Below are 27,335 nucleotides of genomic sequence, written 5' to 3' on the forward strand. Positions count from 1 at the left end.
ATTGACTAACTACAGTAAAATCTGTGTCAGGAACAGGATTATAAAGTACACAAATTTCTTAAGTTCCAAACCATGCATATTAGCACAATCTTCAACTAAGATACATTGTAGGATGTGTTCCAGTGTTAAGCAAAATTCCTGTGTTTAGTCAGGATCCATCCAGAAGCAACAAACCCTGCACAAATTTATTTTCATTACTTCAAATCCACAAACAAAGTTTAATGCGAAATCTTCTAAACTTATACTATAAAGATGTAAAGATGACTTACTCTAACAACTTGTGCTCTCGTAAAATGAAAAGTTTCATAGATTTCTGTTTGTCTTCTGAATAAACATATTTAAGCAATGTATCTAAAGAAAGTTAAAATAAAGTGTTTAAAACAAATAAAAGCATTAATACTTTTGCAACGCTGATATTTTAAGCATTCTGTACTAGTTAATATTATTAACATATCTATTAAATATTAAAGAAAAGTGGTGCAGTGGCCTGAAGATGGAGCTCTCGCCTCACAAATCAGGAAGCTGTGAGTTGGATCCTAGGTAGGGGCAGATATTTCTCTCTCTGGGTACAATGAGTAAATATCAGCTGCGAACCCTGCATTGGCGAAAGGAAGGGCATCTGGCCAGTAAACACTCAGCTCCATTCAGTTGTCCCGACTCCACCCCAATGCAAGAGATTACAGGGTCATTAAAGGATCTATTAGATATTAAAGAAATGAAAATATTCTGTACACGTATTCTTGTGGACACAAGTCATAACCCACAGTCTTGAGAACCCGTTTAAGAAATTTGTGAAGGTACATAAGGATATCACAGGAAAGGTTTGAACAAAAGCAATATCACCAAAAGGATTGTGGGCTAGCACTTTTTTTTTATTCCCCAGCATCTCATCCTAGTGTATCAGACTACTTGTAGGATTCAATTGTAGGGAACTGATAGTATCCAAAGGTCTAAGAGAAAGAGATGGGCTTTCATTGTTCTAAGATTTTCTAGCCATAGTCTTACCTGTACTAACATGCACACAGCTGTGGGGATTATCAGAAGCCACAAAACCATATTCTAGAAGTAGTCGCTGGTTGTCATGAGGGCCATAAGAAATATATACTTCTTTGTATTTCTGATAGCCTAGATGTGATTTTATTTCATAACATTTTGTATTTTCATTAAATGAAGCTTTCACCTGAGTATGAGAAAAATTAAGTTCAAGAGAAATATATCAATACATTCTCATTACTGAACACATGATCCTTGGATCAAACCCTACACTTTTAAAGGCACTGGGCCCGTTAGGCCCACAAAATAAATATAATTGGGGGGGAATTAAATGTATTTACTAATAAGGATGGAAGGGATCAATTTTATGTTAATTATATCAATTACACAATAGCTTGAAGCTTTCTTTCTCTTTCTATACTTGAACAAGAATGTTATATAGGTAGTCCTTGACTTACAACCGTTTGTTTAGTGACTGAAGTTACAACAGCACCGAAAAAAATGACTTATGACCGTTTTTCACACGGAAAAGGTATCCCAGTGAAGAAGCATCCCAGTTTTTCACATTGAAGAAGCATCTGATCAAAATTCAGGCACTTGGCAATTGGCATGTATTTATGAAAGTTGCATTGTTCCGGGGTCATGTGATCACCATTTGTAACCATCCAGCCAGCTTCTAACAAGCAAAGTCAATGCAGGAAACCAAACCAGATTCATATAATGACATGACTCATTTTAACAACAGCTGTGATTTGCTTAACTGTGATAACAAAGGTCGTAAAATGGGATCAACTCATTTGAAAACTAACTTGCTTAGCAATGAAATTTTGGGCTCAATTGTGATAAGTCAAGAACTACTCGTAATCAGAGTTTTAACTGGAGTATCAATTAAGAAACTATCTGTATATTCTGATCTACAGTATATGTTCTGTTGATCTGTTGATGTGCTTTTTTAAAAAAAGTTTTAAGATTAAAATTAGTATATATATATATATATATAGTATTCAGCTTTCTTCGGGTATTTTCCCACGTCATTATAGTTGTGCTTTTAAAGTTGTAGCAACGTTTCGGCAGAATCTCATCTGCCATCATCAGGCTTCTATATTATGTTCGTCTGACGATGATGATGAGCCTGATGATGACAGATGAGATTCTGCTGAAACGTTGTTACAACTTTAAAAGCACAACTATAATGACATGGGAAAATACCCAAACAAAGCTAAATACCATACATAAAAATACCCGCGAAAACTTAATGTATGTATGTATGTATGTATGTATTTTCGTAGATTTTCATGGGTACAGGTATGCAGGTCTTGGCGTGTTTGGGTCTTTTCCCGTGTAAGATTGAGAGCATCTTGGCAATGTTTCGACAAGGTCCCACTCGCCATCTTCAGGCTGGTGCTTCCAGGTCATCATACAGTCCATGACCCAGGTCATTACGACCCAGGAGATTACAGCACAAGACACAGGATGTCAAAACAATAGAACTCAAAAGGTCATCACACAGCCCATTACCCAGGTCGTTACAACACAAGAGGCTGATAGACACACAGCCAATACCTCAGTCACACATGTTCTTACGAAAAAGCCAGCCAATCTGCAAATATCAACTCCATCAACCAATCAAGAAATGACAACACAGCCGACCAGACCCTGGAGGGCGGAGCTGGCGTCACGACGATACGGCATGCGATCTTGGAGGTCTGAGATATCTTTGCTCCTGGACGGTCCATTTGGATCTAAACCGTCCCGAAGAGATGGTGAATGCAAAGAGCGCATCCTGTCGATCCCAGGGATACCGCAAAGTCCCTGGTAGATCCAGAAGCTCTTTTTGCCAGCGGCAAAGAGGCAGCCACTAAAGCTGCTGAAGTTGGGACAGCTCCGAAACGAAAGAGAACAGAAAGAGAAAGTGTGCCGGTTTGGTGAGAACTTTTTCTTTATTTTAAGATTTGAAAGGACACCCTAAGGAAAAGAAAGAATCTGTAAAAGTTTTGACAGAAGTGATTAAGCGGCGATTTTAAACAGGAATGTCAAAATAATATTTTTTTTCTTATTGCTGGATTTTCTACATACGATTTTATATTTTGAAACTGGACTGTTTTTTCTTCTTCTTCTTCCACTTACTCTTTCTCTTCTTTTTGATTTTATAATATTTTAGGCTAGAGACTCCCTTTTAGTTATCTTTTTTAATATCTTTTTCCCTTCTTAATTAATTTTCATTATATTTTGTTTGGAAAAGGAGGGGGGAAATGAAAGCAAAAGAAACTCCGTAACACTGCCAACTAGAGGCCTGGAAATATTTTATTTCTTTTTCTTAACCAGACAAAGCTGAGAAAGAACTGAGACTTCTTTTCAAGGACATCGCCTGCTTGATAAGATAGAGGGAAGAGCATGGGAGAGCATTATTGCAGATGCTCTTCTGGATTTCTATCAACAGCTGGAGTCTGGTGTTGAAGCTTATCGGGGGAAAAAAAGTGATAAGATTCTGAAGAAGAGAGTTATAAATCTTAACAAAAGCCTTGGACAATTTAACAAAGTGCAGTGTGCTCTTTTTATCCTTTTTTTAAGCTGGGCTATTTCTTACTTTAACAAACCCCCTCCTTTCTAGTTTACTTTTCGTAATAACTATTTGGATTTTTGGCCTTTTGGAACTTGATTTTTGTCTTTCCTTTTGTCTTTTGAAGTCAAATTTTTATGTTTGCATTTTATTTTAAAGGAAAAGCTTCAGTATTTGATTTCCCTCATTTTTTTTTTAAAGGGAGTAGTCTCTTTTCTTTTTTCTCTCTCCCTCCCTTGTATTTTTTTTTCTATTTACCTTACATATTCGTGTTTTCTTTATTTTTGTGGCTTTCTTTTTTTTCTTATGCATCCTTTTATACCTGAGACCTCTTAATTGGATTAAAGCGTTCAAGAACGTGAAGAACTTTTCTTTTCTCCTTTTTAGTTTTTTACCTTTTACTTTTCCGCCTTTTTTTTTCTTTTTTGTGTTTATGCTCTTTTCTTCCATTTTTGAGTTTTTACTGCTATCTAACCAATCGATTGGATTAAGGTATACAAGAACCTGAAGAATTTTTTTTTTTATTATTATTATTGCTACTATTTGGTTTCTTTTTTCCCACTATTTTTATTTGGAATTGCAATTGGTTATTTCACAAGTGGATTAAGGTCTAGAAGAACCTGAAGATTTTGAATTGTCTGAAATGAGTAGGAAACTAACAGCCCCTGGTTCCTCAACTTCTACTTCTTCCTCTTCACCATCGGGAGGACAACGTTCAATACAGACAATGTTACAGCAAGAAAAAGAACAGGAAAAAGTGACCCTGCAGATGATTATGCAAGGACTTCAAAATATACAAATAAGAACAGAGAATATCAAAAAGAGAACAGAGAACATTGAACAAACAACAGGGAAAACTGATGAAAAAGTGGAGAACATTCAACAAATGATGATGAAGTATGATGAGAGATTCCAAAAAAATGAAGAAGATAAACAAAGAGATAAGAAGATTGGAGACATTGATAGCAGATTAACTGTGGTTGAACAAGATAAAAGTGGGATGCTGAGATGGGAGATGGACAGATCAGAATTTTATCTTAGATTCCAAAATATAGAGGAAGAAAAAGGGACAAAATCTAGCTGAGATAATGATAGAAATATTGGCTGAAGCCTTGGAAATAACTGAAGAGAAGATGATGGATGGAATAGATGAGGTCTATCGAGTCTTCACAAGATATGCAATGAGAAATAGCTTACTAAGAGAAGTTCACATTAGATTTACAAAGAAAGCCATTAAAACGCAAATACTGCAAGTGGCAAGAGAGAAAACATTGAAATATAAAGACAAGGAGATTGCAGTTCTAAAACAAGTACCCAGAAGAGTGAGAGAGATGAGAAGAGAATACCGATTTCTGACCAAAATGTTACTTAAAAAAGAGGTGAATTATAGATGGCTGATTCCAGAAGGTTTAATGTTCACATGGCAAGAACAGAGACACAGAATTGACTCAATTGAGAAAGCTGAATCATTTTACACAGAATTTTTTGGAGGGAAAGAGGAAGAGGCAGAAAAAAAAATCTCACTAATTGAATTCCAAGAGGACTGCCAAATGGCGATTGAAAAAGAAGAAAGTGCAGCAGGTGGAAAGGTGGAAGCCAAAGAACAACGTGAACCAAGATCTACGAGAGCTGCTAAACCTAACTACAAAATATAACCATGGACGAGAAAAAACTGATTACAATTAATATAAATGGACTTAATTCAAATGTTATAAGGAAAACTTTCCATAAATTAGAGAAATTAAAATTTGATATAATCTGCCTACAAGAAGTACATATCAAAAAGCAACATGAACAATTGTTGATACAGCCAAAATTAGGGAAAATATTTACTTCTTTGACACATTGCAAGAAAAGAGGAGTGGCTTTATATATTATCCCAGCGAAATTAATGTATACTGATGACGATGGAAGAATACTAATGGTGGAAATAATGGACAATAGTATAAAAACACTCCTGATTGCAATCTATGCCCCGAATGACAAAAGAAGAATTTTATAGAAAATTACATATGAAAATAATTGAACTGGACTATGCTAATATAGTTATGATGGGAGACTTTAATGGAATTGTAGATAATAAATTGGACTATACAGCACAGAAAACAACAAAGCAAAACAGACAGACTCTCCTTAAATCTTTTTTTTAAATGATAGATGAAATAAATTTAAAAGATACATGGAGAGAAAGAAATGCTAAGACTAAACAATACACCTTCTATTCAAACAGACATTTATCATGGTCCAGAATAGATATGATATGGATGTCAACAGAATTGTTAGCTAATATTCAAGAAATAAATATTGAAACAAGTACTTGGGCAGATCACAATCCAATGACAATTAAACGGAAAGGACAAAGAAGAAGATCTAGATGGACGTTAAATAATACTATATTAAAGGAAAAAGACTTCATACAGTGGATGAAGAAAGAATTGGCTTTCTTCTTTAGAGAAAACAAAAAAGAAGATACATCAATGCAGAACATATGGGATACAATGAAGACATATGCCAGAGGCTTGATAATAGACTATACAAGGAAAAGAAATACCATGAAAAGACTAGCCTCTAAGGCATTAGAGCAGGGGTGGGCAAACTTTTTGGCTCGGGGGCCGCATTGACTTTTAAAATTTGACAGACGGGCCGGGTCAGCACAAGACTTTTTGGGAATCGCCCCCCCATCCTTCCCCCCCTCTTCTCCTCCTTCCCCTCCCCTCGGAGGCCCCCTGAGTCAGGAGCTGCTACCGCCGGCGCGGCTCCGCGCAGCTCCAGTCCCGCATTGCCTCGGGAAAGGCAAAAAGGAAGAGCCGCGGTGGTGCTTTGCAACGGGAGCAGCGGCACTGGAGGCTCAGGCTCAGCGGCTCCTGGTTTTGCCTTTTCCTTCCCAAGGCAACGCGGGACTGGAGCCGCGTGGAGCTGCGCCAGCGGTAGCAACTCCTGACAGCCCCAGCCGGACACCTGAGTGGAGCCCGGGCGGAACTGCCTGTTGCTGCTGCCGGAGCATCGCCGGGTCGCCTCCTCCAAGCAGCCCGCCCGCCCGCCGGGCTTCCCCTCCACCGCGCGGCTCGGGGCCAGGCACGAGCACCCGCGAGTTAAAAGGAAGCCGCAAGTTGCTGGGAAGTTGCTCGGGTGCTGGGAGCAGGCTTTTAAAGTGCCGCCCGAGCAAAGTTTAAGCAGCCCGCCCGCCGGGTGGAACCCTTCCCGCTCCTCGGCGGGAAGACGCTCCAGCCTGCAAACTTTGCCTTTGCAAAGTTTAAGCCTGGAAGCCCCGGAAAAAAAAAGGGGGATCGGCGGGGACTCACCTTCGGAGAGGTCTCACTCGAAGGTGATTTCGAGCTCCCAGCCGAGGCCTTTGCAAAGTTCTTTTCTTTCCTACCCCGAGAGCGCTCCGCACTGTTTTGCAGCTTTGGGGGCCACGCGGCACAGGGCAATACACCACGCCCAGCGATTTTTTTTCAGGGGCGGGCCGGATTGGACAGACCAACGGGCCGGGTGTGGCCCGCGGGCCGTAGTTTGCCCACCCCTGCATTAGAGGATGAGTATAAAGGACTTGAAAAAGAGCTACAGAAAAAGGACATTAAGTTAAAAATGGATATAATTAAACATAAAATGGGACTAATGGAAAAAGAAGAACTAGCACAGAAAATCAGAGGTGCGAAACAGAACTATTTTGAAGATGCAAATAAACCAGGTAGATGGTTAGCATATAAATTGAGAAAGGAGAAGGAATCAAGGAAAATATTGCAGTTAATAGATGACCAAGGCCAAGTTTGCTATGAGAGTAAAGACAAGAAGGAAATTATACGAGACTATTATGGGAAACTATACACATAAGAGAATATTGATGAGGAAAGAGCTAAACAGTACTTACAGAATGCTAATCTACCCCAGATACCTAAAGAGATTGAAACAATGTTAGAAAGCAATATAAAGATGATGGAGTTAACTGAAGCACTTAAGAAGCAAAACAATGGAAAGGCATCAGGCCCAGATGGACTTCTGGCAGAATTTTATAAAACACTACAAGAATCGTTGAACCTTCCATTGCTAGAAGTTATGAATGAAGTTATGTTAAAGAAGAAGATACCCAAATCATGGTCAGAAGCTTATGTTACATTTGCCCCAAAAAAGGAGGCCGATCCATTACAAATCAAGAACTATAGACCTATTTTCTTACTAAACACAGATTATAAAATTTTCTTCAATATTGGCAGAAAGACTTTAAAAATACCTACATAATTTTATCCACCCTGATCAAAATGGATTTCTGCCAAAGAGACAAATAAAAGACAATATGAGAGTAATCTTATGAGAGTAATCAATTATGAGAGTAATCTTGGACACTTTGGAATATTACGAGGCACACCCTGAAAAACAAATGGCTTTGATATTTTTAAATGCACAGAAGGCATTTGATAATGTGAATTGGCGATTCATGTTACTAGAGTTGGAACAGATGGGCTTTGGTAAAAAATTTATCCAAGCAATAGAAGCTATATATCATAACCAAACGGCAAAGGTAACAATAGAGGGAGAACTGACAGACTCTATTGATATAAGAAAAGGAACAAGACAAGGGTGCCCACTGTCACCTTTGTTATTTGTGTTAACCTTGGAAGTGTTAAACAGAAATATTAGAGAAGAAAGGGATATAAAAGGGATGAAAATTAAAAAGGAAGAATTTAAGTTGCAAGCATACGCAGATGATCTGGTTTTCATTTTAGAAGACCCACTAGAAATAGCATCAAAATTGATAGAAAAGATAGAGGTATATGGAAAGGTGGCTGGTTTGAAAATAAATAAAGATAAGACAAAGATCTTGACAAAGAATATGCTATCAAGCCAAAAGGAAGAACTGACAGATCTATTGAAAATTCAGGTCACGAATAAGATTAAGTACTTGGGGATACATTTGACAGCAAGATGTAGTACACTAAAAGTGAATAACTATATTAAACTTAAGCAGCAGATAGCGTTAGATTTGGCGAAACAGGAAAATTTACAGCTGTCATTAATAGGGAGAATATCAACAATCAAGATGAATATATTACCCAGAATTTTATATTTGTTCCAAACAATTCCAATTAGGCTTGGAAAAGATTACTTTGAAGATTTAAACAAAATTGTGTTGAAATATATATGGTAAGGTAAGAAAGCGAGAATAAAGCTAAAACTTTTGCAAGATGCTAGAATATGAGGAGGATTTGGTTTGCCTAATTGGGAATTGTATTACCAAGCTACAAATTTGATGTGGGTTAAGGAATGGATACCATTAAGAAATACTAGATTGTTGACATTAGAAGGACATGATCTGCTGTTGGGGTGGCATGCTTTTCTGTGGTATAAAGGAACTAAACCACAGGGGTATTTTAGAAGACATTATATACGGGAGTCTCTGTGGTTAAACTGGGAGAAGACTAAAAGACAATGTTATTTGAAAATTCCAGTCTGGCTATCGACTATTGAAGCATTTTCTTATCCTATAACGTATAAAAAGGAACAGTTAGATATGTTGAAATATTGAATGAAAAGGGTGAACTTAAATCTATACAAAAATTAGAGGAACAAGGTATAAAGATGAATTGGTTTTCATATGCGCAAATACATTCAAGGTATGATAAAGATTCTAAAACAGAAGGTTTCTATGATAAACTGACTGACTTAGATAAGATTTTGACAGGTACTGATGAAAAGGTGATTAAAAAATTGTATGGATATTTATTAGAAATTAAACTAGAAGAAGAACAAGTTAAAGAAACTATGATTGCTTGGGGGAAGAATTTTGGATATGGGATTGATCTAGAGAAATGGCAAAAAGTGTGGTCTCAAAATTATAAAATGACAGCATATAAAGAAAATTTTAGTAAGATGTTTTACAGGTGGCATTTTCCCCCGACAAGAATAGCAAGAATGTTCAAGAACAAATCTGAAAAATGTTAGAAATGTCATCAGATTCCTGGCTCATATTACCATATGTGGTGGACTTGTGCGGATATTAAAAAATATTGGACTAAAATCCACACGTGGTTGGAAAAAATGACAAAAAAGCATATAGATTTGAAACTAGAGATATTTTTTATTGGGAATTTTACCTGAAATATATTGAAATTGAAATACCTGATTGTAAATGTATTAACAGCGGCAAGGATTGTATTTGCTAAAAATTGGAAAAATGAGAAAATACCATCACCGGAGGAAATCATTAAGAAAATATTGGAATGTGCTGAAATGAGTAGATTGAAATTTGAAATCAGAGAAAAAGATGATAAACAATTTTATAAAATTTGGGATCTATTCTATCAATGGTTAGACAATAAAACATGGTAATGAAATATGTAGTTTCTTAGGAAAATAATAAATATATAAAGAGGTTTTCTCTTCTTATTACATCTACAAAATGATTGTAGGATAGATTTGAGATGCTAATATGAACTGTCATGAAACAATTTAAGTTAAATATGATTATTTCGTAAAACATGAATGAATAAAAGTATGGTCAAATGATTAACAATGATATTAATGTATTTAATACTTGATTGAAAATATGAGAATATATACAATTGTAATTGAAGACTATGAAATGGAAGCACAAAACAATTTGTAAACCAACTGGCACACTGTATGTATATATAGGGAAGATGGCTTTATGTTTTTATGTTTTGTTTGTCTATGTTCGTTTTAAAAACCAATAAAAATTTAAAAAAAAAAAGAATTGACAACACAGCCAACCTCCCCACCAGTATATATAGGGAGACGGCAGCTCCGATCACACCTTGCTTGCACAAGCACGAAGCCGAAAGCACCAGCCTGAAGATGGCAGGTGGGACCTCGTTGAAACGTTGCCAAGATGCTCTCAATCTTACATGGGAAAAGACCCGAACACGCCACGTCATTATAGTTGTGCTTTTAAAGTTGTAGCAACGTTTCAGCAGAATCTCATCTGCCAATCTCATCTGGCTGATGAGATTCTGCCAAAACGTTGCTACAACTTTAAAAACACAACTATAATGACGTGGGAAAATACCCGAACAAAGCTGAATACCATACATTTATATATATATATATATATATGACTTCCCTTTTCTTTTTTCTTTCTATAATTCATAAAATTAATATCACCATTATTATCATCTTACCTGGGCCTTTGGATTGTGATTTAGCAGATCCAGAAATGGAGCTAGAGCATAAATATCTGGTTCTCTGGAAAAACAGTCTTTCTGTGAATGTTTCATAAACACTGTTCTTGTATTTATAGTGCACCAAGCCCACTGGAAAGCACTGAAGTTAAAAATAATCTCCACATCTTCAGAAAATAAAGGCTGCAAAGAAGAGAAAAATCGCTTTGAAGAAGCAAAAAGGTCCTGGATCAATGATCGTTGCTCGAGAGCCTTTCTTCTCAAGGGCTCAGGGAAAAGGTTCAGTGTTTCTTGTTCCAAATAAACAGGACAGGTATATGTTTCAGGTAAGAGATCCAGGTATGGTTTCCACACAGATTTCCTATGGAACCACTTCTCTGCTATTAAAAAGGAACATAATGCTATCACAGGAGAAATTGGAGGCTTCCATCTATTGAAAAGGCAAAGGGAAGCATAGTAACTACATTTTGATAATCACAGTTCTTAACCAAATTTCTGAGTTTTATCATTATACATGAAGTAAAATCAGAAAGCTCTCACCCACATGGTATGAAATTGAAAGAAGAACAGCTTGAAAATTAAATGAATGGAATATTGGGGTCAATGGTCTAATCATACAGCACCCAACCAGAGATGCCTGGGATGCCACAAGCCATGAGCTTAACAGAAGTTCTCCAATAATTAAGTAAATAGTCTCTGATAATGGAAGTAATGCATACTCTTTTAGACACTTAAGACTCTTACTAAAGATTCTTCCAGGTTGAGCTCCATTCCTAGTGATTTAATGGACATAACTGCAGAAGGCAGTTTTCCTGTCATAACGTTCGGAGGTTTGCCACTCCTGGCCTTCTAGGGCTGAGAGAGAGCGACTAGTCACACAAGTGGTTTTATGCCTAAGGTGAGACTAGACTCTCCTAGTTTATAACCTGATGCCCTAATCACTACACCAACCTCACCATTTAAAGTAATGTTTTTTCTGTCTTGAATTTCACACTATTTGCCTTCACTGGATGACTCTGCACTGTCTATTTTGACAAAAAGAGAAAAAAAAGCTCCATATCCATTGCTGTCATGTCTTGTATCAGTATACCCATTCCTATCACATTCTGCTTATTCATCATTCTTCTAATCTAGAAAGCAACAAACACTGTAACCTTTCTGCCATAAATGTTTAACCATTTCAGTATCTTTTCCTCCATCTTTTTAGGTATACCAATTAGAAGATAGAGTAGTTCAATTTATTTAGTGACCATTTTCACTGTAGGTTTTCTACTTATTACATCATTTGACTTTCTTACATAAATACCATTTTAGTGCCCTGAGACACCGCTCACTGTTGATAAAATTATCACAAGGAATGACTGAAGCATGGGAAAGATATTCCCTGATGTTGCAGACAAAGTGTTAAGCCCTAATCTTGAGGAAATATGGGAACAGAAATATGTGCAGAGTTTATTTCTTTACATAGTACAAAGTACAACATATAGTACAAATAGATCTGTTTCTGTATAAAAAGAAAAGCGTACACAAAGCTTACATACAACAATATTCACAGATGGGAACAGAGAGCTCTCAGACTCCCAGAACATTCTGGCTCTGACTTAGAAGGTCATTCTTAAACAAAGGAAATATATAAACAGATTCTGATGTAAAAAAGCTATGCTATTATTCATCAAAAGATACAATGCTATCATTTGAGAACTGGAACTTTTTTTAACCACATGCACCACGGCTTTTCATAACAAAATATGTGCTGATCAGTTCAAAAATGCAAACATGCCTCTTATCATCCAGCAAACTACTGTGAATGCCCATTTTTGATGAAGAATTTGGATTCTCTATTTTTTTTTCTGACTTCAGAGTTTAATTCCTCACTTGCATGGGGATGGAATTTATAGGTGCGTATGATATCTGTGCAAAGAGATTACTAAATCAAGATAATGCTTTATTATACAATAAATATATCAGGGATTTTATTTGTTTTGAAGAAACACATGGCTAATTTGCAACTTATCTGGAAGATCTCTTATTTTATCCTTCTAAATCAGGGATGGGCAAACTTTTTGGCTCGGGGGCCGCATTGACTTTTAAAATTGACAGACGGGCTGGGTCAGCACAAGATTTTTGGGAATCGCCCCCACCCTTTCCCCCCTTCTCCTCCTTCCCCTCCCTCGGAGGCCCCGGAGTCAGGAGTTGCTACCGCTGGCGCGGCTCCGTGCGGCTCAGTCCCGCGTTGCCTCGGGAAGGAAAGGCAAAAAGGAAGAGGCGCGGCGGTGCTTTGCAAGGGCAGCAGCGGCACCGGAGGCTTCGGGCTTAGCGGCTCCTGGTTTTGCCTTTTCCTTCCCAAGGCAACACGGGACTGGGCGCAGCGAGCTGCGCCCGGCGTGCTCCTAACAGCCCAGCCGGACACCTGAGTGGAGCCGGGTGGAACTGCCTGTTGCTGCTGCCAGAGCACCACCGGGTCGCCTCCTCCAAGCAGCCCACCCGCCCGCCGGGCTTCCCCTCCGCTGTGCGGCTTGGGACCAGGCGTGAACGCCCACGAGTTAAAAGGAAGCCGAAAGTTGCTGGGAAGTTGCTCGGGTTTCCGGGGCTTCCAGGCTTAAACTTTGCACAGGCAAAGTTTGCAGGCGGGCGTCTTCCCGCCGAGGAGCAGGAAGGGTTCCGCCCGGCGGGCGGGCTGCTGAAGCGGGCTGCTTGGAGCCACCTAAAGCTAGGCCGCTGCTGGTGGAGCCTTGCCCTGCCTTGGTGCCCGTTTCCCAGCTCGGTGGTCCTGCTCGGGCGGCACTTTAAAAGCCTGCTCCCTGCACCCGAGCAACTTCCCAGCAACTTTCGGCTTCCTTTTAACTCGCGGGCGCTCACGCCTGGCCCCGAGCCGTGTGGTGGAGGAAGCCCGGCGGGCGGGCGGGCGGGCTGCTTGGAGGAGGCGACCCGGTGGCGCTCAGGGCTTCCCCTCCGTCGCGCAGCTCGGGGCCAGGTGCAAGCGCCCATGAGTTAAAGGAAGCCGAAAGTTGCTGGGAAGTTGCTCGGGTTCCGAGGCTTCCAGGCTTAAACTTTGCACAGGCAAAGTTTGCAGGCGGGAGCATCTTCCCACCGAGGAGCGGAAGGGTTCCACCCGGTGGGCGGGTGGGCGGGCTGCTTGGAGGAGCGACCCGGCGGTGCTCTGGGTTTCCCCTCAGCTGCGCGGCTCGGGGCCAGGCACGAGCGCCTGCAAGGAAAAAGGAAGCCGCAAGTTGCTGGGAAGTTGCTCGGGTGCTGGGAGCAGGCTTTTAAAGTGCCGAGCAGGACCGCCGAGCCGGGAACGGGGCACCAAGGCAGGGCAAGGCTCCACCAGCAGCGGCCTAGCTTTAGGTGGCTCCAAGCAGCCCGCTCCAAGCAGCCCTCCCACCCACTGGGCGGAACCCTTCCGCTCCTCGGCCGGAAGCCTTTGCAAAGTTTAAGCCTGGAAGCCCTGAAAAAAGGGATCGGCGGGGACTCACCTTCGGAGAGGTCGCATTCGAAGGTAATTTCGAACTCCCAGGCGAGGCCTTTGCAAAGTTCTTCTTTCTTTTCCTACCCGAGCGCTCCGCACTGTTTTGCAGCTTTGGGGGCCACGTGGCGCAGGGCAATACACACGCCCAGCGATTTTTTTCAGGAGTGGCCGGATTGAACAGACCAACGGGCCGGATGTGGCCAGCGGGCCGTAGTTTGCCCACCCCTGTTCTAAATCAATCACTCAACTACCTCTAATTCCCCAAACATTCTCTATTTTTTTAATCGTGAAGCTTAATTAATGACATCAATTCTAACAAAAATGCATACTGTACATAATTCCCCAATTGATCAATTTTGTTCAACGTAATGGAACTGTTCAGATTAGAAGTATAAGTTTAAGTGATAAGAGCTTTTGAAATGTCAATGTGCAAATTTGAGGATTTTATTAAGTGGTGACCAACTTACTTTAAAATGTATTCTCTGAGGTAACTGTTCAGCACAGTATTGGAAGTAAGCAAGCACTTTTCAGGCAAAGAAATAATCAATTCTTCAGCCTATGAAATGTTTAAAAAAAACAGAAGGAATATACTGGAAAAAAGTACTCAAATCATACTTTATTATGCACTAAAGTTAAAAAAAAAAAAAGAACACACTCGCTATATCCAACCAAGGCACTCTGCAATTAATTAATTAATTGCTACTTTTAAAATAAGCAGATTGCACATCAATTGCAGAGGAGGCACAAGTAAGGATTAGGTCATCTTATCTTTGATGATCCTTTGGAAATTCACTTTGGAAGCAACCCTGATCCCCACCAAAGACAGGCTAAGGAGAGTTAAGACAGAAGAGTACCATTCCTTGGCAGAAGCTCTAACAGTGTAATAACCCTGGTAATCCTGTGAGAAACTCTACAAGTGTGCACCTATTATTATATCTAACTCTCAAAAGTGAAATATACCAAAGAAAGTGAAAAAAATAGCTACGGAGTCAAAACATCCCAAATCCTTAATGTACCTAAATTGTACTGCAAATCTAGCACTAATTTACCACAGCACTAACTATAAATGAAGAGTAGAAGACAAAAAACATTCAGAAACATAAACTTTGCAATGAGAATAAAGTGCTTCACAAGTACATCTCCTGTTCTTGTAAATACCGTATTTGCCGGCGTATAAGACGACTTTTTTGCCCTAAAAAACATGCCTCCAACTGGGGGTGTCGTCTTATACGCCGGGTCGTCACGTGTGGCCAGTCAGGGCTCCTCCCTGCAACCGAAGCCCTGAGGAGACACTTGGCTTCAGGCGCTCCCGTCTTCCCTTTGCTTTCAAAGGTAAAGCGGGTATTTTACAAAGCCTCCCCTGCCCGAGAGGGCAGCCCAATAACGATGGGAAGCTAATTTCCCGGTGCCTCTTCCGTTCCTCCCGACCTCCCTACACTGCGCGCCTCTGACGCGCCGGTCCCTTCAGCCCAGCGACCTTTTCCACCTCAAAGAAAGGCCAGGCGGGAGCTGCTCCAGCGAAACAGCCACCATCCTTAGCCCGGCGCGGGAGAACGGGCGAGGTTAGCGCCCGCCAGCCCGTCCTTCCTGCCTTTGGAGGCACCTGCACGGAGCGCCTCCGCGGCTCAGTTTCCCCTACCGGCGGGTCCTCCTTTCATGCGGAGGGCTGCGGGGGAAGGCGCTCGCCCGAGAGGATCTCTCCCTCTCTCTCCCCGCAAGGTCAACATCTGCGCTGCAGAGGAGAGGGCTGCAGCCGGTTCCTCCTGCTTGCTGAGTGGTGGGGAAGCCGCGGCCCGCCCGTGCGAGATTTGGCAACGAGGGGCAGGAGGAGGCACGCACACACCGCGGCTCACTTTCCCAGCTCTGCCCAACCCTTATGGCTCTGGCGCGGCCCTGGCGGGCAGCGAGCACCTCCCGCTGGACCCTCCGCTCATCCTGCCAGGGCCGCGCCAGAGCCATAAGGGTTGGGCAGAGCTGGGAAAGTGAGCCGCGGGTGTGTGCGTGCTCCTCCTGCCCCTCGTTGCCAATCTCGCACGGGCGGGCGCCGCGGCTTCCCCACCACTCAGCAAGCAGGAGGAACCGGCTGCAGCCCTCTCCTCTGCAGCGCAGATGTTGACCTTGTGGGGAGAGAGGAGAGATCCTCTCGGGCGAGCGCCTTCCCCAGCCCTCCGCACGAAAGGAGGACCCGCGGTATGGGAAACCGAGCCGCGGGCACTCCTCGCAGGTGCCTCAAAGGCAGGAAGGACGGCTGGCGGGCGCTAACCTCGCCCGTTCTCCCTGCGTCGGGCTAAGGGTGGTGGCTGTTTCGCGCAGCGGCTCCCGCTTGGCCTTTCTTTGAGGTGGAAAAGGTCGCTGGGCTGAGGGACCGGCGCGTCAGAAGCAGCAGGGGAGGTCGGGAGGAACGGAAGAGGCACCGGAAATTAGCTGCCCCCACGTTGGGTGGCTGCCCTCTCGGGCAGGGGAGGCTTTAAAATAATTCGCTTTACCTTCTAAAGCAAAGGGAAGACGGCGGCAGCAAGGGAGAAGGAAAGCAACGGTGGAAGGTCTCCCGATATGAAGTTCCCCACCAACGCAGGCAGCACCATATCTGGGCATGCAACAAAAGTACTTCCTAAGAGGCCGGACTCGCTGGCACCGCCTCCAAGTGGGGGGTCGTCTTATACGGCAAGTATATAACAAACTCTATATTTTGAGCGGAAATGTTGGGGGTCGTCTTATACGCCCAGTCGTCTTATACGCCGGCAAATACGGTAACTGGATGGACACAGCAATGTATAGGTACAATGAAGTTCAGTTTACATTACAATAACACTGGGGATATTTTAAAAATTGCTGGGCCTACTCAAAACGCTAAACCAAAATTCTATAATACCAAAACAAAAGCCATATCTAACCTGGTGTTGTCCAAATATGTTAGATTGGAGAATCTTCATCCTATCATCTGGCAATCACAGGAATTTAAATCCCAAACCAACCAGGTTTTGGAAACGTAACTACAACCACATAAATCCAGCCTACCCACAGTCTCTGGAGTCCCTGCTCATAAGCCCTTCATCAAAACCTAGATACTAGCCTAAACCACTAGTATTAAATATAATTTATAAATTCAGCATAAAGTCAGAAGGAAAAATTAAATAATATACATTACATGAAAATACAGAATAATATAATTTCTCATATCCTCATTATGGTTACATAGTTTCATCTGTTTATTCATAGAAGTACTCACAAACCTGAAGTGTTTTTGTGGTCATCAATCCCCTTCCTGTTTCTAGAAGATATAGGAGGAAGAGGAAGATGCAATTAAGTATAGTACTGTTGGTTTCTTAGACAGTTATAATAGACTACTTAACATAAAAATATGGAGTGACGAATATAGAAATTATTTAAGTCAAAACTTTTTTTTAATCTTGCAACCCCTTTTGGAAGCTTGAGAGGAAGTACTGTTGTAGTCCCCCGAGAAATACAATTATGTTGTCAATTTACAATCTTCATAATGATATATATAATTATATTCAATATAATTCAATAAAATTCAGCATAACACATAGACATATCCAAGGGCAGAAATCAAGTATGGGATCTGATCAAGCATTTTTTTGTATAGATTCAAGCATTGAGAAGATTTTTTAAATCCACAAATGAGATCCTTACAGCTACAAGTTAAGAACTTTGGTTTTAAAAAGGCTAACGCTGTGATGGTGAACCTATGGTATGCGTGCCAGAAGTGGCACACGCAGGCATCTCTGACGGCATGCAAGCCGTCACCTCAGATCAGGTACACTGCACATGTGCACATGCCTCTCGCCAGCCAGCTGATCGTCAGGTATCTGCCGTGCATGTGCAGAGGGCGGGTTGCGCAGGGGAGTAGCGTGCACATGCGCAGGGGGGTCACACGCGCATTGCATTATGGGTTCAGGTACACTCACTTTCAGCACGCAATGACAAAAAGTTTAGCTATTACAGGGCTAACTATTGCTGGGACAAAGTTGCTTCCCTGACAAATTTTCTAGCAAAAGGAAACCGAGAAAGGAAAAGAGTTCATAGTTTTAAATTTCTAAGAACTCATATTTCCGACAACCTTACTTGGTGGGTCCACACTATGGCCACTGCAAAGAAGGCCCAACAGAGCTTGCACTTTCTGAAGCTGCTGAAAAAGAGTGGTCTGGGTGAGAAGTTGCTGGTTACTTTCTACCATTCAACCTTCAAGAGCATTTTGGCATACGGTGTAACAGTGTAGTATGCTGGATAAGAAGATGCTCCAGAGAGCACAAAAAATCATTGCTCTCTTTCTTCTTTGGAAAAGATTGCGAAGATTGTGAAGACCGGACTCCTCTCTAGAGCACTAAAAATCTCCAGACCGTTCTCATCCTGGTCATTCATATTTCGAACTGTTACCATCAGGGAGACGTTATAGGTGTCTTAAAATGAGGACTAATAGACTGAGAAACAGTTTCTTTTCCAAGGCAATGTCTTGAATCAAACGGCGCATTTATGATCTAGTCCTATGTATATAGTGGCATTTTAAACTATTTAACTTACTAAATGTTTTAGATAGGTTTTAGACTAGGTTTTTAATTATTATTATTTTAATTATTTTAATTTTTAAATACTTGTAGTGTGATTGTGATATGGTGTTTGGGGCACTGTGCTAGAGTACCTTTCAAATTTCATTGTATTCGTGGAATGCAATGACAATAAAGGTAAATTCTAATTCTAAATTCTAGATAAGAACTGGCCTGGCTGCATAAAAGCTACATCCCTACATAGCCAAAAGCAGACTGCTTTTGTGAATGATTAATCCCTTTCACCTTCCTTGCTTTTAATAGAAAAAACTGAACTAAACTCAGAGATCTGTCTAAAGGTCACTGCTCTTTAGATACTGTAGGAGCTAAAACAAGACTTTGCTACTTTCTTCAGCACTGGAAATGATACTGGCATTTCTGCTAAGATCCCTAATAAATGTGAAGTACATTCTGAATTAGCTGGCAATCCAAATAATGATATGGATTCCAGCTCATATACCTCCATTGATCAATCTCACTGCTTTACCAGCCAATCTGCCTAAAATGCACATCCCACTCAAATGAGTCTCTCCATTCTTACTGAATAATACTCTCTTAAGTTTTCTAATAAAGACTATGCACAAATCAAGAACATTCAACCTGATACCTCTTCCCCCAACAAGATGATCTAAAACTCTGCCATCGCATCCAAGTCAAAAGAAAGATGGGTTTTTAGGGGGTATTAATATCCCATTATTACACATTCAAAATGTGTCTATCTTTAAACATCCCTAACTAATGACAGTAGTCTCTAACCCAACTAATTCAGTTAAATTTCTTGTGATAAAAATCTATTTTACACTGAAATAACTATATTAACTGTATTCCTCATAACTCAGGAATCCTAGAATGGAAGGAAAAAGTAATCATTTGAAATTAAAGAAACCATTACTTATTAACATCACTTGTTAATAAATGTATGTGGCTTCTTTGTGGCTGTTCACATTGGGATAAAAAGTTATCACATTTCTTGCAAACTTTCACTAATAAAACTTCTAGAAAAGTTATTAGAACATTACCTGAAAACACTGCTGGAGTTAAATTATTATTCTTGTAGCCTTTTTCTTTCAACCACTTCTTGAGAATTATATATTCATTTTTATAACTCAAATTTACTAAACAGGAAAGAAAATAATCACATATCATATAAAAAAATAAATTTTGTATTAATACATCACTGAACTAGGAGTATCATATAAACTATAAAATTAACTATGGTAAAGGCAATCCAACATCAGTGCAACAAAACGAATACCTAATAGAAATGAGATATGATTTAAGGATAAATAAAATTAAAATAATTTAAATTTTATAGACGCAATCCTGTAGAAATCATTACTAAAAAAACAAAATATGTGCGTCTGTATGTTAGTAAGAGCCTGTTTTGCCTAAATGGTTAAGGTGCTGGCTTAGAAAGCAAGAGACTCTGAATTCTAGACCAGCCTTAGGCATAAAAGCCAACTGGATGGCTTTGGTCTAGTTATGCTCTCTTAGCCCAGCCCAGCCCAGCTCACAGGTTTGTTGTAGGGAAAATAGGAAGAAGGAGTATTATTTATGTTCACTGCCTTATATTAAAGGCAGGATAAAAATCAAATACAAACATACATGTATACATACCGGTACATAAGTAAATAAAATGGTTAATTATATTACCATTACTTGAAGAAAAAGCTGTAGATTGTTTTCTGTGTCTCTTTCGGTAAGTTCGACCTCTGCCTTTCTTCATTTTAAAATTATTTGGAAATTTGTGCAGAAACTGAAAATAGAAAAGCAAACTAAATTCTTAAATCAATTATTTCAATTGCAGAAATGTCATGCCTCATTTTTACAAGTATGTCAGTAAGACACTTGCATATGGTATATTCATATGTATATACTGTATTTAACACTTGGAAAATCAAAAATGCGAAGGAATAAGAACCAAAATATGTCCAACATAATATTTCGGACAGTCATAAAATGTCAGGCAGACATTAGGTTGCTGGTGAGGATATGTTTCTAGGGAGCAACATCAGAAGTACTCTCAGTCTCCAATATGTCTATGGATCCTCAATCTGTTTGACCACTGAAGGAAGCATTTTGCCAACTTTGGCTTAGTTTGCTGTAAAATAGGGTAAAACCTATGATACTGCAAGTATCTTCTAAACGATTCCTTTAGTCACATCTACCAAGAGTTGCATAGCTCTTAATATTATTAAATGTTATTTGTGGCTTAAACAGCAAGAATTACCGAAAATATAAACTTTTACTTAAAACAAAATATATTAAGATTCACATTTGGCTAACCACAATTCCAAATGGGCTCAGAGAGGCATTTCACTCAGTAAATCTATGGAGCATTATAATCTCTTTAGGAATAAACCATCCAGAATTTGATAGGAACAATTCTTGAGTATAAGAATTAGGAACGGGCTGCAAGGGCTACGCTACCTTCAACTCTCCCGCAGCCAATTCGCGCTTTAATATCCCCAAACTACAGCCACGTTTTTCCTTTCCGACTTCAACTATCTTGTACTTTCAAACCCAGAAGTCACCAGGCTTTACTCAGGCGGCAAGAAAGCGGAAAAGGCGGTCCTCAGCCAATTGCCGATTAAGAGAAAGCAAGGTGGGCGGGTAAGTAGGTTCCCCATTGGATGAAGAGCTCGCTCCTCTTCTCCTACTCTTCTGGCGAGAACTGCTGCCGCTCTTCACCGCGGCTGAGAAAGGTAGGGGAGAATTGTGGCTAAATTCTTTTAAAATGCTTTTTCTTCACTCCCTTCCCTTCTCAACCCGCCGCAGGATTTTATTCTTCAACGCGCATTTCTAACTAAATAGATTCTTGCTTTTAAAGAATCCAGTAGTAGGTAAAAGCTTTAAAATCTGATATACCATAATTCTGGTATGTGGTTGGTTTTTCAAAATTTTCTATCATCTGCTCAAGGATTCCGACTGTTTTATTCTTTATATACACCCTTGGTAATATAAGAAATGAATGAAACGGGAGGAGTGTTGTGTATAATTATATAACCTTGCAACCCAGGAGAGTCGAGTCTTCCTTGGTGATTGGGGCGTAGATCGAATTTGCACGCTTTTATAAATTTCCGACCTTCAGGACTTTTTTTATTCTGAATTTCTCGTTGTCTTGTGTGGCTTGAGTTTGACTGGGTAGTGGTTTATAAAACGTGTTTTAATGCTGAACACATTAAATGAGTTAATTTAATTGAACTGCACGATCGCCATGGAAAAAAATCTAGGAGTCGAAAATGACTTGTTAGCATATACTGTGATCAAAATGTTAAGTAATCCTCTCGACAATCCACTGGGTTGAAAGTTCTACTCTATCTAGTCTGCCCTTTAATATTGTTAGTGAAGAATAGTTTTTACTTTAGTTTTTAATTTCACCTTTATTATTTTTACAAATAATTCCAAGTGCTACTTGAGTTATAACTAATACTCCTTCCTCCTCCCCACAATAGCAACCCTGTTAGGTGAGTTGGGTTGAGAGTGTGACTGGCCCAAAGTTACTTAGCTGGCTTTCATATGTAAGCAAACTCACTCACCCCTGGTGCCTTAACCACTAGACCAGACTGGCTCTGTAATTGAAACAAATTCGCTCAGTTTGAATAATAGTCAAGTTTTATATTGTGCACCTAAGCTGTCCTAAAATACATTTGAAACATATTACATTAAAAGTACAGTCCTGATTATTTCTACAGTTGTCCTACACCACACCCCAGATACTACTAGGCTGAGTTTGAATTAGAAGCATGGCATTGAATATTAAAACAATGTTTAAAAACTATTTAAAAATAGCAAATTAAATCACTTAAGATTTTTTAGAAAAACTTCAATTTGTTAAGTGTTTTCTATTGATACATTTTGGCATTTAATCATAGGCAAAATGTCTAGTACAAAAGTAGCTGTGGTAACTGGATCCAACAAAGGCATTGGTCTGGCTATTGTGAGAGCCCTGTGCAAGCAGTTCTCTGGGGATGTGTATTTGACTGCTCGGAACCCTGAACGAGGCAAAGCAGCAGTGACACAACTGTCGGGAGAAGGATTAAAACCACTTTTCCACCAATTGGATATTACTGATCTGGAGAGTATCCAAACTCTCCGTGATTTCCTCAAGGAAAAATATGGAGGATTGGATGTGCTAATCAACAATGCTGGAATTGCTTTCAAAGGTAACCTAAATGTAAATCATTGAATGTTGAAATTGGGTGAACAACAAGGTCAAAGGTTTTGGCTACAACTCTGTAGAAAGTAAAATTGCAACTAATGTTTTTTGCAGGTTTTTCAGGTTTTTTTTCTGTTGGGAAGGTGAATGTGTAGCAAAAATATGCTACACATTTACTATTGGAGTTTATGCATTACAAGTAATAATAAACCATGTGATAGGACAGAAAGACTGAAAAGATGAAACAGATCTCTTCAAAAGAAGAGATGAAAATCAATCAGATTTTCTGGCATTCCCTAGTTTAGTGATATAAGTTACAAATTAAAACTTTAAATCTGTCATTTCAGCTTAAAATGTTTCTGTCCTGTAATTTTATTGGAGAGCAACCATCCCAGATGGGAGATGGGACAAATCAGCCTAGATTTACATAACATAACATAAGAGGGCTTGGTCTGATCCCCCACCCCCCAAACCAGGAACCCCCCCCCCTTTTTTCCCCCCCCCCCCCCCCCCCCCCCCCCCCCCCCCCCCCCCCCCCCCCCCCCCCCCCCCCCCCCCCCCCCCCCCCCCCCCCTCCTCACCTCTTGAATGCCTTAGAGTTTTTCCCAGGCAAAAGCTGTCAGTCTGGGGAGCTTCCTGAACAGGTAGTTCTTGTCTTACAACAGGTCATTTTGTGACCATTCAAAGTTACAACAGCATTGAAAAAAGTTACTTATGACAATTTTTCACACAATTGTTGCAACATTTCCATGGTCAGTGATCAAAATTGAGATGCTTGGCAATTGGTTCATATTTATGAATGTTGCTATGTCCCAAGGTCATGTGATTCCCTTTTGTGACCTTCTGACAAGCAAAGTTAATACGGAAGCCATTTAACTTATCTTACTACTTACAATACTTGCAGCAGTGATTCATTTAACAGCTGGGGAAAAGATCATAAAATGGGGCAAAATTCACTTAAATGTTTCATTTAGCAACAACCACTTGGGGCTCAGTTGTGGTCGTAAGTCGAGGACTATCTATTATAGGCAGAGAACAATAAAATAGCTAGTATAGATGTAGGTCTGATTATTCATGCCTAACATATATACGGTATCATTTAGTTGTCTTTCAATAGATCTCTATGTATTTAGCTTGGTTTCCATTTTCAACATTAGAATATCTAGCCTGTATTAGTTTATAGGGTCACATGCATATACAGCTTGTGAGTTCCAGTAGATAACTGGCACTTCAATTTCTACCACAATTTGCAGCTAGTCCTATGTCTGCATCTTTTTTCCTTGTCCAACTGGAAGGGTTGTTATTGTACACAAAACAGAAATATTTAAAATTGTATCTTAATATAATAAGAAAATCTGTAAACCATTATTTGAAACTGAATGGTTTAGGAATTTACTAGAGATTATTTTAAACTATAGTTTTATACTCGAATACAAATTACAAATGATGGAAGGTAAAATGCTTCATGGTTCTTTCTTTTTCCAGTTGTGTGAAGAAAAGAGAAAGTGTAAACCAATGTTTGCTTGTTTGTTTGAGTCATAGAGGTTTATACTGTAATTCTGAATCCTGGCTTAATCCTAGTGCAGTATACCTTAAATTAAGATCTGTTCAATTTTAAATATTTCTAGGAATATTTTCTGTTGATTTAAAATATCAGTACATCTTTTTCCTAATTATAATTAAGAGTCATTTTTCATTACAGTATAATATGCATTTTTATCTTGCATGCAGATAAAATAGCTGGTTAGGCTCTCCTAAGTATTCACTTCAATTTTTGCCAGCATCATTCCACTCATGTAATATTTAAACTTTACATCTCTTTGTTATACAATGTTTTCCTATTTTCCTATATATTAAGACTCTTAACTTCTGTTTTCTTCCATTTTGAAAAAAAAAGTTGAAGATACAACCCCATTTGCTGTACAAGCAGAAGTCACAATGAAAACAAACTTTATTGCAACCAGGAATGCTTGCACAGAACTCCTGCCACTATTGAAACCCAATGGTAAGCACACACTGGGGCAGAGTATATTAAAGATTAATCAAGGTTTTTGACAAGTAAAATGCTAAAAAGAAACAATAGCAGAAAAATACATACGCACAACTCTTCCTAAAGCTCAGCTTTTAAATTCAGTAAATGTCCATGTTTAAGTCATTGTGCTTCTAGAAATGTTATAGTTTATATCTCTGATACTAATCTCATTGAAATGAATGGGATTTCCAAATAAATATGTTTAGCTAGTTGATAAATGAAGACACATGAACAGAAAAGAACCTGAGGTGAAGGCTGAGCAAAAACAAAAAACTGTTCAAACCCACTACATGTTTATTCCTGTGAAATAAAATCATAGAAGAAATACAGTATATTCTGCAACAAACTGTAAATCATAATACTCGTAGATCTTTTTGAAATCATTTCTTAAGGAATGTCCTTCAGGTATGGTATGTTGCTACCCAGTACCATTTTTTGAATGGACTTCGAACTATTTTTAATTGGGCTTTTGCTGAATTTTGTTCTGCTTTATAATACTGAATTATTTCTAATCATTTAAATTATTTTATATACATATGACATCTATGTTAGATGATAGAGTTTGCATGCATCTGCCCTACAGAAAAATCTCTAGGATTCATTTCAATGGATATTGAAAATTCCAGTTTATCCTAAGCTTGGGTTGTCAATTTCTGTTTGGAGATATTTTTTTTCCTCCAGTAAATTTTCAAGAAATACATGCTTTAGTTAGCTATCATAGCTTGGTAGAAATAACAGTTACAGGGCAAAACAATCAAGATTGATTGAATTGCTGCTCATTAAAATTGTCTACAAATTAACTACACCATTTGGAAAGTTCAACTGAGTTTCATTTGCATATAGATGACAACCATTATCAGTCACACACGCACTTACAGCTATAATGAAAATCTTAATTGAGTAATCATAAATATATGCATGTTTACATTTATGTAAGCCTATTTATTCAGCATTATTCATTTTCCAGCATTGAAGAAAGATTCTGTCTATTGAACATTCCAATATTTCAGGATTTTCAGATCCAAAAAGAACACCCACAAGTAAAAAAAGGTGGCCCCACATTGTCTTATCTGTAGGATTCAAAATGGGATGGCAGAGCTAGCTGATTCACTGATAATGGAGAGAATAAACCCTCCTTTGTGGGCAAATATTATATATATGTTACAAAATAGAAAAAAAATAATTCTTATCCTGTTATATTATTTTTTTTTGTCTTGGCATAGGGAGAGTAGTCAATGTATCTAGCATGGTTTCAGTTTCAGCATTGTCCAGATGCAATCAGAATCTACAGCAGAAATTTCAGAGTGACACAATCACCGAAGAGGAGCTAGTGAAACTCATGGAAAAATTTGTGGAAGATACCAAGAAGGGAGTGCATGAGAAGGAAGGGTGGCCAAGTACTGCTTATGGAGTATCCAAAATTGGAGTGACAGTTTTATCAAGAATTCAGGCAAGGCTGTTGAATAAGACAAGAAAAAATGATGGTATTCTTCTGAATGCTTGTTGTCCTGGGTGGGTCAGAACCGATATGGCAGGTCCCAGAGCCACAAAAAGCCCAGAGGAGGGAGCTGAGACTCCAGTTTATTTAGCGCTTTTACCTCCTGGTGCTACTGAACCCCATGGCCAATTTGTTAGTGAAAAGAAAGTTCAGAAATGGTAACTATGCACCTGCATTACGCTTTTGTATATAAGCTCTGGAAGTTATAGATGCTACAAAGCTCTTTGCTACAAGTATATCCTCTAGCAAACGTGCCAAGCTCCTGTGCCATGGAGGTGAGAATCAACAAACAGCGGATTGAAGTAAAAAGCATCCAGTTGCTTAGTAAGATCACTGTATAATCTTCCTCTGAGGGTGACAATTAGTGCTGCATCTTAGTACCAGCCTTAGGGATTCTCACTCTTTTCTAGATACCTAAAAGGTAGCTTTTCAATATTGGCTTCTAAGATAATTCATTCTAAAGATTTTTCAAGCACACATGCATAATCTTTTCTTTTGGTTAATATTGTTTTCTGTAATGTATTAATTGTGTCATTTTGACAACAAATCTTGACTATATAAAACAGTAAATAAAATTGATGATTAAATAATTTGGCAGCTATTTATGATTTCTGTACAAATACATTTTCACCCCATTAATCACAAACAACTAGTGGCAGTGTTCTTTTCTAGACTCAATGGGCAGTGAATATACACTGGTTTTTTTAAGCACAGGTAGGGATCTCTGGTTTTCCAGTATAGACGAACTAAAGCTCCCAACAACAGTATAAGTGTGACAAATAGCAAGAAACTATGAGAATCTGATGCAGCAAAATCTGAAGAGTTACTTGCCACCCCGTCTAAAAAGTAGGAAAATTCAAATGTGAAAAACAACAATGCACATTGTATAGAAAGTTTAGGATATACACCTTCTCTCCCATCTT

At 39.4% G+C, this 27,335-nt stretch overlaps 2 protein-coding genes across 7 annotated transcripts in view; one reads left to right on the top strand and one right to left on the bottom strand.

The window, feature by feature from the left end:
- Nucleotides 1-27,335, bottom strand: part of SETD4 (SET domain containing 4) — a 30,266-nt gene that overhangs the window by 1,528 nt on the left and 1,403 nt on the right. For 4 of the 6 annotated variants that reach the window (XM_087966749.1, XM_087966750.1, XM_087966751.1 and 1 more), the window contains 7 exons: nt 20,377-20,479; nt 19,743-19,838; nt 17,392-17,429; nt 14,626-14,714; nt 10,690-11,119; nt 1,006-1,180; nt 270-351 (listed from right to left, as the gene is read on the bottom strand). In XM_087966749.1, the coding sequence (XP_087822875.1) occupies nt 270-351; nt 1,006-1,180; nt 10,690-11,119; nt 14,626-14,714; nt 17,392-17,429; nt 19,743-19,838; nt 20,377-20,449 (983 nt within the window). In that variant the 5' untranslated portion in view covers nt 20,450-20,479. Of the gene's footprint in view, nt 1-269; nt 352-1,005; nt 1,181-10,689; nt 11,120-14,625; nt 14,715-17,391; nt 17,430-19,742; nt 19,839-20,376; nt 20,480-21,153; nt 21,280-27,335 lie in introns of those variants that run through there. The other 2 variants (XM_026664219.2, XM_087966752.1) reach the window with 2 other exon arrangements.
- LOC113409903 (carbonyl reductase [NADPH] 1-like) lies at nt 21,342-27,002 on the top strand. Its single transcript, XM_087966753.1, has 4 exons — nt 21,342-21,428; nt 22,599-22,889; nt 24,780-24,887; nt 26,138-27,002. Exons 2-4 carry the CDS (start codon nt 22,604-22,606, stop codon nt 26,572-26,574), a joined length of 831 nt encoding a protein of 276 aa, XP_087822879.1. The 5' UTR covers nt 21,342-21,428; nt 22,599-22,603; the 3' UTR covers nt 26,575-27,002.

This window comes from Notechis scutatus, chromosome 5 (genome assembly GCF_049901735.1).
Source record: "Notechis scutatus isolate UNSWTSFEM ecotype Mainland chromosome 5, rNotScu1.2, whole genome shotgun sequence".
NCBI lineage: Eukaryota > Metazoa > Chordata > Lepidosauria > Squamata > Elapidae > Notechis > Notechis scutatus.